The 12846-nt window shown below is 43.8% G+C and overlaps 1 protein-coding gene across 1 annotated transcript in view; it reads left to right on the forward strand.

The window, feature by feature from the left end:
* Nucleotides 1-3744: 3744 nt before the first annotated feature.
* LOC116966341 (lanosterol 14-alpha demethylase) overlaps nt 3745-12846 on the forward strand; it is a 32439-nt gene continuing 23337 nt past the window's right edge. The window contains exons 1-3 of the mRNA XM_033012472.1: nt 3745-4121; nt 11902-12000; nt 12251-12427. Coding sequence (XP_032868363.1) covers nt 3957-4121; nt 11902-12000; nt 12251-12427 — 441 coding nt within the window. The 5' untranslated portion in view covers nt 3745-3956. The remainder of the gene's footprint in view (nt 4122-11901; nt 12001-12250; nt 12428-12846) is intronic.

The following is a 12846-nucleotide window of genomic DNA, read 5'->3' on the forward strand; positions in this document are numbered from 1 at the left end:
TGTATATATATACACAGTGCCCTCCATAATGTTTGAGACAAAGACCCATCATTTATTTATTTGCCTATGTACTCCACAATTTGAGATTTGTAATTTAATAAAAATCACGTGCTTAAAGTGCACATTGTCAGATTTTAATAAAGGCGATTTTTATATATTTTGGTTTCAACATGTAGAAATTACAGCAGTGTTTATACATTGTCCCCCCATTTCAGGGCAGCATAATGTTTGGGACACTGCAATGTCATGTAAATGAAAGTAGTCATGTTAAGTATTTTGTTGCTTATCCTTTGCATGCAATGACTGCTTGAAGTCTGCGATTCAAGGACATCACCAGTTGCTGTGTGTCTTCTCTGGTGATGCTCTGCCAGACCTGTATTGCAGCCATCTTTAGCTAATGCTTGTTTTGGGGGCTAATAATTCTCTAATAATTTTTCATTATTGGAGAATTCTTCTGTCGTCAGCTTGGAGGTCTTCGTTGGCCTGCCAGTCCCTTTGCGATTAGGAAGCTCACCGGTGCTCTTTTTCTTCTTAATGATGTTCCAAACAGTTGATTTTGGTAAGCCTAAGGTTTGGCTGGTGTCTCTAACAGTTTTATTCTTATTTCTCACTCATAATGGCTTATTTGACTTTTGTTGGCACAACTTTGGTCCTCATGTTGATAAACAGCAATAAAATGTTCCAAAGGTGATGGAAAGACTAGGTGCTGAGAGCTCTCTTATACCTGGATGAAGGAGGCAATTAAACGGACCTGAGCAAATACAAATACCTGTGAAGCCATGTGTCCCAAACATTATGATGCCCTGAAATGGGGGGGGGGGGAGACTATGTATAAACACTCTTGTAATTTCTACATGGTGAAACCAAAATGTATAAAAATTGCCGTTATTAAAATCTGGCAATGTGCACTTTAACCACGTGATTTTTTCTATTACAAATCTCAAATTGTGGGATACAGAGGCAAATCAATAAATGATAGGTCTTTGCCGCAAATGCTACTTGTATGTGTGTGTATAGGGGGGTTGCACGTAAGGTCACTGGGTCATAGGGCTTGACGTACGGAGCCGCTCAATCCATCTGGAGGACATCCGTAACTTCCGGTATATGTTATTAATGCTAGAAACGCGTACTTTCCTACCTGTTAAAAACCGCCAAAATGTTGAATTTTTGCGCTGAAAAAAATTGTGGAAGTTGGGGTAAGTGTGAGAGACGTACCCAACTTTAGAATTCCAAAAGTGAAGCAAAATGAAGGTAAAGAGAAGCGAGAGCTGAAGGGACAACAGCAGCTAAAGTGCTTGGTAAACATTGGCTGTGCAGATATCGGAATTGAACATATTGGGAATTATCGCGTTTGCTCACTGCATTTCATCAATAGTAAGGCATTATTTGTGTTTTTTCTTGATTCCTTTGGTATCTAAAAAGTCTCAGAAGTGATAAATCTGGCTGTAAATTTTTCTTCTGATGCGTTTTCATTTTGTATGTAAAAACCCACTTGAGAACCATAGGCGATTTAAAACATTTACAGCCAGATTTATCACCTGAAACTTTTTAGATGCCAAAGGAATCAAGAAAAAACACAAATAATGCCTTAGTTGATGAAATGCAGTGAGCAAACGGCCAATGTTCGCTAAGCACCCTGTCTGTTGTTGTCCCTTCAGCTCTCGCTTCTATCTATCGTCATTTCTCCTCACTTTTGGAATTCTGAAGTAGGCTAAATGTCTCACACGCTTATCCTGATTTCCATAATTATTTACAGCGCAAAAATTGACAATTTCGGCGGGTTTTAACGGGCCCGCTACGCTGGAAACAATGGTAAGTGCTTACCTGCAGTACATCGCGTGTACTCCACTTGGAGTAGCGTAGCAACAGTACGGGTCATGGGTCGTGACCCGACTGCCGTGAAACCTCCCTATATCACCTGAATAGCCTCCATTGCTACGCAATGCCGTGGTAAAAGCTAGCTTCTTTCAGCTTCGGACGATAGTTAAAATAAAACAATTCCTCCAGTTTGATGACCTGGAAAAGATCATCCACACATTCATCTCCTCCCGCCTAGATTACTGCAACTCCCTTTACACTGGCATCAGCCAATCTTCCCTGTCCCGCCTGCAACTGATCCAAAACACCACAGCGAGACTCCAGACGGGCACCCGAAAAAGGGACCACATCACCCCGATCCTGGCCTCTCTCCACTGGCTCCCTGTGCGGTTCCGTATAAACTTCAAGATCCTCCTCCATGTCTACAAAGCCCTCAATGGGCTTGCCCCCACCTACATAAAACGTCTTCTCACCCACCACTCCACCTCCAGGCCCCTCAGATCGGCCGACTTGGGGTTGCTGAATATCCCACGGTCTAGGCATAAGCTCAGGGGCGACCGCGCCTTTGCGGTTGCAGCCCCTAGACTGTGGAACAGCATCCCCTTTCCCATCAGAACTGCCCCCTCCATGTACTCTTTTAAGTCAAGACTAAAGACTTATCTATACTCCCAAGCCTTTCCTGACGTCCTCTGAGTGAGGGCTACATGTATATATGTATGTAGTTTGTTTTGTTGTGCTATTCTTATAACAAATGTAAAGCACTTTTGCCAACGAGAGTTGTTTTTTAAATGTGCTATATAAATAAATGTGACTTGACTACATACACACAACTTTTTTGGGGGGTTCTGGTTGATTACTGCGCAAACACGTCATCAGTGGTTATCTCGCGCAGGTCGGAGATTTATTCTCGTTTATTATATATTTTTTAGTGTACTATGTTTACATATTCTGTTGTGCTGCAGCAAGTAATGATTTCATTGTTCTATCTGGGACATATGACAATAAAACACTCTTGACTCTTGACTTCCATAATCTTCGGTTTTATTTCTCACTTTCAGGTTGCCAGCTATTTACGATATGATAAAACGTTATTCATTCCAGGAGGGAAATTGGTCTCAACAGTCACAACACACAGGGTACACGAAAACTTGAAATTAAAAGTGGGACAAAAAGACAAGGACAAGGGACTGTTGACTGGCTGCATGTGCATTCACAAAAAGTTGTGTGTATGTAGTCAAGTCACATTTATTTATATAGCACATTTAAAAAACAACTCTCGTTGGCAAAAGTGCTTTACATTTGTTATAAGAATAGCACAACAAAACAAACTACATACATATATACATGTAGCCCTCACTCAGAGGACGTCAGGAAAGGGGTTGAACTTGCTTTTGTAGCAGAGATGAGAGGGCGGGAGCTTCGCCACTCCTGAGATGCTTTGTGACATGGATCTGTTCCCTCTGTTCTCATACATCTCCTTTTATTACACCATCTCCTGAATTAACAAGCCGTCGCCGTCCTGACTTTTCCTATTCCAATGAAACATTTACAGTTGCACCCACCCCCCCCCCCCCACACACACACACACACACACACACAGGCTGTCTGACCTGCTAGCTATTTCCAAGCAAAAAAAAATGCTTCCAAACAAACAAGAAATCTTACTTAAGATTTCCAGAATCTACAGTTGTATTTTTGCACTTCTAGCTTGCTGGCTATTATGTTTTTGTGGTTTTATTCCGACCCCTCTCCCTCTGCGGGGGTTGAACTTGCTTCGTTCAGGGGGAGTGGGGTGGGCGGGGCGGGGCGGGGGGAGGGAGCAGCCGTCACTGGCGGGAGTCTCGCCACTCCAGGGTTGCTTTGTGACATCATATAGGCAGACATCAGTAGAGCGGCGGGCAGCCAATGGGAGCAACCTGCCAACCCGCCTCCTCGCTGCAGATCGCCGCACTCTGCAGAGACCCGCTCTTATTGCGGGAGGTTGCAATGTATATCTCTGGTAGATGACTACGCTTAACATTTTTTTTTTTTAACATTTGCAGAAGCAACGGTGCAAATATTTTTTAGCCACCAAATTGCGTTTTCCAGAGCAGAGTCTTCCCGGCATTGCAGTTTGCGAGTCAGAGCCGGTGCTGATCATGATGTCACAGCTACTGGAGACTGGCTCGTCCATCCTGGGAAATGCCGTGGAAAAGGTGGTGGAAGGCAGCTTGACGTCCACCGTGCTGGTTACTTCAGTTTTTATCTTGGGTCTGGCGTATTTCTCCAAAATGACCTTAAAACATTCAAAAAATCCGGACATGGTATGTATCAGAACCTAGCATCTTTCTATTTTGGAAATAGTTATTCACTTTTTCTAATTAATAATTTACAGGATGTCGACGTCGCTGGTAGTCTTGGCATCTATTGCCCATTCCCAGTTGCCCCGAACTGAGGAAGTTAAAAGTCATGCAGTTTTGACTCTGAATAGCTTGTGCTGGAAGCAATGGTTGGGTTTCCTAACTCTTATTCATTTATCTCAACTAATTAAATCATGGTGCAGTGTTCAAAGTTTTAAGGTCTCACGGTCAGTTTATTGTCACATGTACAGTTAAGGTACAGTGAAATTTGAGTTAGCATACGCACCATACTAAGTGTGAGATTCAAAAATCATAAATGCTCTTGAGACAAATTCAGACAAAGAAGTGTTTTTATTAATTTCATGTTCTGCAGAATAGGTGCCTCTCCACTGATGTCACCTAGAGGCACACCGAGGATCGGGATGTCTTCTATCTTTATACATTTCTTTTCATTATTATCACATTCTCATCTCTCCCCATTGAGCTTCTTCCAATCATAACATAAAACCCAGATTCCCACGAGAACGTCGTGGAACGCCCACCCAACGTCCCTATCATGCATCGCATGTGCATTTAAATTAGGCATCTTGTCATAGTGGGTGTGTGTACATATTCATGGAATCTTATCAAGCATGCGTAGTTGAGCGTGACTTCGTGTCCCTTTCCCCTTTTACTTCTTTCAAAACTCCTGCTGAAGTATTTCTATTGCTACTTTTTATCTAGAATTTCTCTCTGTTCTGTATATCGTTACTTTCTATTCTACTAGCAGTCTGGCTTCTGCTGACACCTTATTTCTTTCTAAGTTTTATTTCTATCCCTAGTCTAAATCAACCATGTCTGTTAACTCTTTCCTCACATAAGTGAAAAGCAACAAGACACACAACCACATAAAAGTTAACGTAAACATCCACCGTAGTGGATTCCACATTCCTCACTGTGATGGAAGGCAATAAAGTTCAATCTTCTTCCTCTTGTTCTCCCGCGGTCGGATCAGTCGAACCATCCGCAGTCGGGTCGATCAAAGCCCCCCTGCCGACGATCGAAACCCCCCGTCGGGGTGATCGAAATTCCCGCGTTGGGGCGGTTGAAACTCTCTCCGCGGCATGGAGCTCCTGAGTCGGCCTCTTCTTACCAGAGACCGCAGGCTTCACGATGTTAAAGTCCATAGGCCCAGCGGTTGGAGCATCGATCCCCGGCAAAGGGATCGCAAGCTCCGCGATGTTAACGCCCTGTAGTCTCATGGCTTGGAGCGCCAGGACGGTCTACAGGAAAGGCCACCAACTCCACGATGTTAGGCCGCTGTGGGGATGGAGATATGATACAGAAAAAAATCGCATCTCCGTTGAGGTAAGAGATGGAAAAAAAGTTTCCCCTAAACCCCCCCACATAAAACAAACCAAGGAACACTAAAACATACATTTAACACATACTAAAAATAACAAAAAAGAAGAAAAGATAGACAGACTGTTGGCGAGGCAACCACTGCTGCTAGTGCCACCCACCCATTCATTCATTCAGATTTACAGTCACTCTTATTTGTATTTTGGTAATTAAAATTCCTTATTCGAGGCCGTCTTGAAATACCAAATTGTTTAATTTGTAAATCATAATCTGCGTGATAGTTTGAAGAAGCTGTGCTTAGTCTTCCTGTAAGAGAGGTTGGGAGGCAATCTGACATATTTATGTGTAGGAAGGAACTGCAGATGCTCTTTAAACCGAAGATTACACAAAAAGCTGGAGTAACTCAGCGGGACTTGCAGCATCTCTGGAGAGAAGGAATGGATGAAGTTTCGGGTCGAGATCCTTCTTCAGACCGATATTTATAATCATTGCTCAATGTGGACAGAGAGAAAATATTCCAATTGGAAGAGGCCAAGACCCAGAAGGCATAGAATTAAGTGATGTTGCAAAGAAAACAATGTGACATGAGGAAACGTTTACACAGCATGTGGTTAGGGTCTGACAGTAGTAATAATGGAGGCAAATATAATTCATAGTTTCCTGTCGTCCATACTGTTACCATTCTGTGCCAGCGCCTCATAACCTTTGCGGTAATGGTTACTGTCAAATCGAAAATTAGATGGATTGTTGTTGCCAACAAAATAGCTCGACAATTGTAGACACAAAATGCTGGAGTAAAGGGCCTGTCCCACTTACGCGACTTTTTCGGCGACTGCCGGCACCGTCATAAGTCGCCGAAAATTTGCAACATGTTGAAAATTCAGCGCTGACCAGAAAGTGCTACGACTCTTTGGAGACCTCTCACGACCATACAGGCGACCCTCTGGTGACATGTCGCGGGTGAGAGGTTGTCAGAGGTCTCCAAAGATTCGTAGCGTCTTTCTGGTCGCCGCTGAATTTTCAACATGTTGAAAATTTTCGGCGATCTATGACGGCTGCCGGCAGTCGCCGAAAAAGTTGCGTAAGTGGGACAGGCCCTTAGCTGGACAGGTCTGGGTGAAATTTAGCAAGGTCTTTGACAAGGTTTTGCGGATTAGGTTAGTCTGAAAGATTAGATCACATGGGATCCAGGGTGAGATAACCAAGTGGATAAAATAAATATTGGCATAGTGGAAGAAGACCGAGGGTGTTACTCAGACTGGAGGCCTGTGACCTGTGGTGTATCACAGGGATTGGTGCTCTGTCCATTGTTGTTTGCCATCTGTGTTAAAATTTGAATAAGGTGTTGTTGACATTGTTAGTGAGTTTGCCAATGACACTAAAATTGGTGTAGTGGACAGGGTCTCTTATGTTTCAATCAGATCACTCTCAGTGAATATAGATGACACCAGCTCAATCTTCTTTCATATGCCTACCACTTCCTTTATAACCGTACTGAATGAAATTGCACGGTGTCCAATGAAAATATATAATTCTTTAAACATAGAGACCAAACAGTAAACAGCATTATGAGTGAACTCTCACCAGTGTCATATAAAGCTTGATCAAAAGCAACCTACTTTTAGAAACATAGAAATTAGGTGCAGGAGTAGGCCATTCGGCCCTTCGAGCCTGCACCGCCATTCAATATGATCATGGCTGATCATCCAACTCAGTATCCCGTACCTGCCTTCTCTCCATACCCTCTGATCCCCTTAGCCACAAGGGCCACATCTAACTCCCTCTTAAATATAGCCAATGAACTGGCCTCGACTACCCTCTGTGGCAGGGAGTTCCAGAGATTCACCACTCTCTGTGTGAAAAAAGTTCTTCTCATCTCGGTCTTAAAGGATTTCCCCCTTATCCTTAAGCTGTGACCCCTTGTCCTGGACTTCCCCAACATCGGGAGCAATCTTCCTGCATCTAGCCTGTCCAACCCCTTAAGAATTTTGTAAGTTTCTACAAGATTCCCTCTCAATCTCCTAAATTCTAGAGAGTATAAACCAAGTCTATCCAGTCTTTCTTCATAAGACAGTCCTGACATCCCAGGAATCAGTCTGGTGAACCTTCTCTGCACTCCCTCTATGGCAATAATGTCCTTCCTCAGATTTGGAGACCAAAACTGTACGCAATACTCCAGGTGTGGTCTCACCAAGACCCTGTACAACTGCAGTAGAACCTCCCTGCTCCTATACTCAAATCCTTTTGCTATGAAAGCTAACATACCATTCGCTTTCTTCACTGCCTGCTGCACCTGCATGCCCACTTTCAATGACTGGTGTACCATGACACCCAGGTCTCGCTGCATCTCCCCTTTTCCTAGTCGGCCACCATTTAGATAATAGTCTTGCTTTCCTGTTTTTGCCACCAAAATGGATAACCTCACATTTATCCACATTATACTGCATCTGCCAAACATTTGCCCACTCACCCAGCCTATCCAAGTCACCTTGCAGTCTCCTAGCATCATCCTCACAGCTAACACTGCCCCCCAGCTTAGTGTCATCTGCAAACTTGGAGATATTGCCTTCAATTCCCTCATCCAGATAATTAATATATATTGTAAATAGCTGGGGTCCCAGCACTGAGCCTTGCGGTACCCCACTAGTCACTGCCTGCCATTGTGAAAAGGACCCGTTTACTCCTACTCTTTGCTTCCTGTTTGCCAGCCAGTTCTCTATCCACATCAATACTGAACCCCCAATGCCATGTGCTTTAAGTTTGTAAACTAATCTCTTATGTGGGACCTTGTCGAAAGCCTTCTGGAAGTCTAGATACACCACATCCACTGGTTCTCCCCTATCCACGCTACTAGTTACATCCTCGAAAAATTCTATAAGATTCGTCAGACATGATTTACCTTTTGTAAATCCATGCTGACTTTGTCCAATGATTTCACCACTTTCCAAATGTGCTACTATCCCATCTTTAATAACTGACTCTAGCAGTTTCCCCACTACCGATGTTAGACTAACTGGTCTGTAATTCCCCGTTTTCTCTCTCCCTGCCTTCTTTAAAAGTGGGGTTATGTTTGCTACCCGCCAATCCTCAGGAACTACTCCAGAATCTAAAGAGTTTTGAAAGATTATTACTAATGCATCCACTATTTCTGGAGCTACTTCCTTAAGTACTCTGGGATGCAGCCTATCTGGCCCTGGGGATTTATCGGCCTTTAATCCATTTAATTTACCCAACACCACTTCCCGGCTAACCTGGATTTCACTCAATTCCTCCAACTCCTTTGACCCGCGGTCCCCTGCTATTTCCAGCAGATTATTTATGTCTTCCTTAGTGAAGACGGAACCAAAGTAGTTATTCAATTGGTCCGCCATATCCTTGTTCCCCATGATCAACTCACCTGTTTCTGACTGCAAGGGACCTACATTTGTTTTAACTAATCTCTTTCTTTTCACATATCTATAAAAACTTTTGCAGTCAGTTTTTATGTTCCCTGCCAGTTTTCTTTCATAATCTATTTTTCCTTTCCTAATTAAGCCCTTTGTCCTCCTCTGCTGGTCTCTGAATTTCTCCCAGTCCTCCGGTATGCTGCTTTTTCTGGCTAATTTGTACGCATCATCCTTCGCTTTGATACTATCCCTGATTTCCCTTGTTATCCACGGATGCACTACCTTCCCTGATTTATTCTTTTGCCAAACTGGGATGAACAATTTTTGTAGTTCATCCATGCAGTCTTTAAATGTCTTCCATTGCATATCCACCGTCAACCCTTTTAGAATTAATTGCCAGTCAATCTTGGCCAATTCACGTCTCATACCCTCAAAGTTACCTTTCTTTAAGTTCAGAACCATTGTTTCTGAATTAACAATGTCACTCTCCATCCTAATGAAGAACTCAACCATATTATGGTCACTCTTGCCCAAGGGGGCACGTACAACAAGACTGCTAACTAACCCTTCCTCATTACTCAATACCCAGTCTAAAATAGCCTGCTCTCTCGTTGGTTCCTCTACATGTTGATTTAGATAACTATCCCGCTTACATTCCAAAAAATCCTCTTCCTCAGCACCCCTGCCAATTTGATTCACCCAATCTATATGTAGATTGAAGTCACCCATTATAACAGTTTTGCCTTTGTCGCACGCATTTCTAATTTCCTGTTTGATACCATCTCCAACTTCACTACTACTGTTAGGTGGCCTGTACACAACACCCACCAGCGTTTTCTGCCCCTTAGTGTTTCGCAGCTCTACCCATACCGATTCCACATTATGCAAACTAATGTCCTTCCTTTCCATTGCGTTAATCTCCTCTCTAATCAGCAACGCTACCCCACCTCCTTTTCCTTTCTCTCTATCCCTCCTGAATATTGAATATCCCTGGATGTTCAGCTCCCAGCCTTGGTCACCCTGGAGCCATGTCTCCGTGATCCCAACTATATCATAGTCATTAATAGCTATCTGCACATTCAACTCATCCACCTTATTACGAATGCTCCTTGCATTGAGACACAAAGCCTTCAGGCTTGTTTTTACAACACTCTTACCCCTTATACAATTTTGTTGAAAAGTGGCCCTTTTTGATTTTTGCCCTGGATTTTCCGGCCTGCCACTTTTACTTTTCACCTTGCTACCTATTGCTTCTACCCTCATTTTACACCCCTCTGTCTCTACGCTCACACATTTAAGAAACCCTTTCCCTTTAACTCCATCCTCCACTAGCCCATTCGACACCCCACCCCCCTTATTCAGTTTAAAACCGCCCGTGTAGCAGTGGCAAACCTGCCTGCCAGAATGCTGGTCCCACACCTGTTAAGATGCAATCCGTCCCTTTTGTACAGTTCCCCCTTTCCCCAAAACAGATCCCAGTGATCTAAGAATCTAAATCCCTGCCCCGTGCACCAGTTCCTCAGCCACACGTTCAGGTCCCGTATCTCCCTGTTCCTGCTCTCGCCAGCACGAGGAACTGGAAGCAAACCGGAGATTACAACCCTGGTGGTCCTGCTTTTCAGCATTTTTCCGAGCTCTCTAAAGTCACGCTGCAGAATATTCATCCCCTTCTTTCCGACATCGTTTGTGCCGACATGCACTACCACTTCCGGATGTTCACCTTCGCCCTTGAGGATTTTCTGCACTCTGTCCGTGACATCCTGGATCCTGGCACCAGGAAGGCAGCACACCATCCTCGCATCCCGTCTGTTGCCGCAGAAACCCCTGTCCGTACCTCTCACAATGGAGTCTCCCACTACAATGGCGTTGCCTGCCTTAGGCCTTTTTGGTTTTGGCTCAACAGCCCTATTTGCATCACAAGCCAGTCCGCCGCCCAGTGTAAACACCTCTTCTGTCCCGACAGCTTCTAAGTGGGTGAACCTGTTCACAAGAGGTACAACACCCGGGGACGTTGGCATTCCATGCTTCCCTCCCGTTCTCACTGTCTCCCACCTTCTCTCTTCCAGTACCTTAGGTGTAACAATCGTACTGTAGGACTTGTCGAGGAACGACTCTGTTTCTCGGACGAACCGGAGGTCATCCACTTGCTTCTCCAGTTCCCCAACACGGCCCTTCAGGAGCTCTACCTGGATGCACTTCTCGCATTTGTAGCAGCCAGAGGCACCGGCGGTGTCCTTGACCTCCCACATACTGCAAGCATCGCACTGAATCAGCTTGCCTGACATCTCCTTCTTTCGTCTCCTCTCCGAAGACTCTCGAGCCAAAGACTCACACTTTTCTCACAGGGAACTTCCCTCACAAGGCCGCTCACTCACTGCCGCTCGCTAAGAGCAGTCTTGCTTAAATTGACTGATAAATTGCCTGATTTACCAATTTACAAACCAAATTCCTCAGTTTTCAACTGTTTTCCCAGCACTGACTCACTTCTCTCCTCCCACTTGGGCTAGAGCCAATCAGTCGTATCTCTTGCTCAACTCCTGCTGCTGTTGTTGCTCCCAAACCTACAGCAGTTCTGAGTCAAGTCTGCCTGTCCTTGACCTGTACTTTAACTGTTTTCACCTCTCTCCTCCCACTTGGGCAAGAGCCAATCAGTCGTATCTCTTCTTAAACTCCTGCTGTTGTTGTTGCTCCCAAAACTACAGCAGTTCTGAGTCAAGTCTGCCTGTCCTTGACCTGTACTTTAACTGTTTTCACTTCTCTCCTCCCACTTGGGCTAGAGCCAATCAGTCGTATCTCTTGCTAACCTCCTGCTGCTGTTGTTGCTCCCAAACCTACAGCAGTTCTAATGTTGACCTCCAAACCCTGCTATAGAGGCCAATTTTTTAATGTCTTCCTGATTAATTGGTGTATCTGATAGATATGGATGGAGGGGGTGAATTGGCTAGTGTTTATGTTCAGTGTGTTTCTTTGAATCAATATACCAGTTTGCTAAGTTATCAATATGTTTTTCATTCCAGAAGTACCCGCCATACATTCATTCTAATATTCCATTCTTTGGACACGCAATCGCTTTTGGAAGAAATCCGATTGATTTTTTAGAAAATGCATATTTTAAAGTAAGTGTTAAATATCTTTCTGCTCCTAAGCCACCTAATCTAACTGCAAAGTTTCAAGTTATCACTATTTCTACTGTTCATTCTTCTGACATTAAAACAAAAAAAATTATTGATTTTGAAATATTCTGCACGCATATCAAAAATCCTCTGTGATTCAAAGATATGCTTTTGAAAAATAATAGATAAATTAAAGTCAATTCATTTGTGTTTTTTCCATTTCAAATTATTCTCTCTATTTTGTTTTGAACAGTATGGTCCTGTGTTTAGCTTTACAATGGTTGGGAAGACATTTACGTATTTGCTGGGGAGTGACTCTGCGGCTTTGCTCTTCAACAGTAAAAATGAGGACTTGAATGCGGAGGATGTTTATTCCAAGCTTACAACACCAGTTTTTGGCAAAGGAGTTGCTTATGATATTCCGAACCCAGTATGTATAATTTACCTGTTGGACAGAAATGTGATGCTATTCCCATCATCGAATATCAAACCACAACCTTTAATTAGTTCATTTCAGTTCTCTTTCATCTCTAATCCATTTGTGATGGTTTATGAAAGTAAAGAAATAACTACCAGAGAGTAAACTGCTGAAGATCGAAATAGTGTAATGAACATGAAATATTCAAGAGAGCTAGATAGGGCTCTTAAAGATAGCGGAGTCAGGGGATATGGATAGAAGGCAGGAACGGGGTCCTGATTGTGGATGATCAGCCATGATCACATTGAATGGCGGTGCTGGCTTGAAGGGCCGAGTGGCCTACTCCTGCACCTATTGTCTATTGACCTCCAATGACGCTGCCGGAACCTCTCTGTGGCGCCGACCCAGGCCCCAGCTGCGAGGTCTGAGGC

Source organism: Amblyraja radiata, chromosome 2 (genome assembly GCF_010909765.2).
Source record: "Amblyraja radiata isolate CabotCenter1 chromosome 2, sAmbRad1.1.pri, whole genome shotgun sequence".
NCBI classification, from domain to species: Eukaryota; Metazoa; Chordata; class Chondrichthyes; order Rajiformes; family Rajidae; genus Amblyraja; species Amblyraja radiata.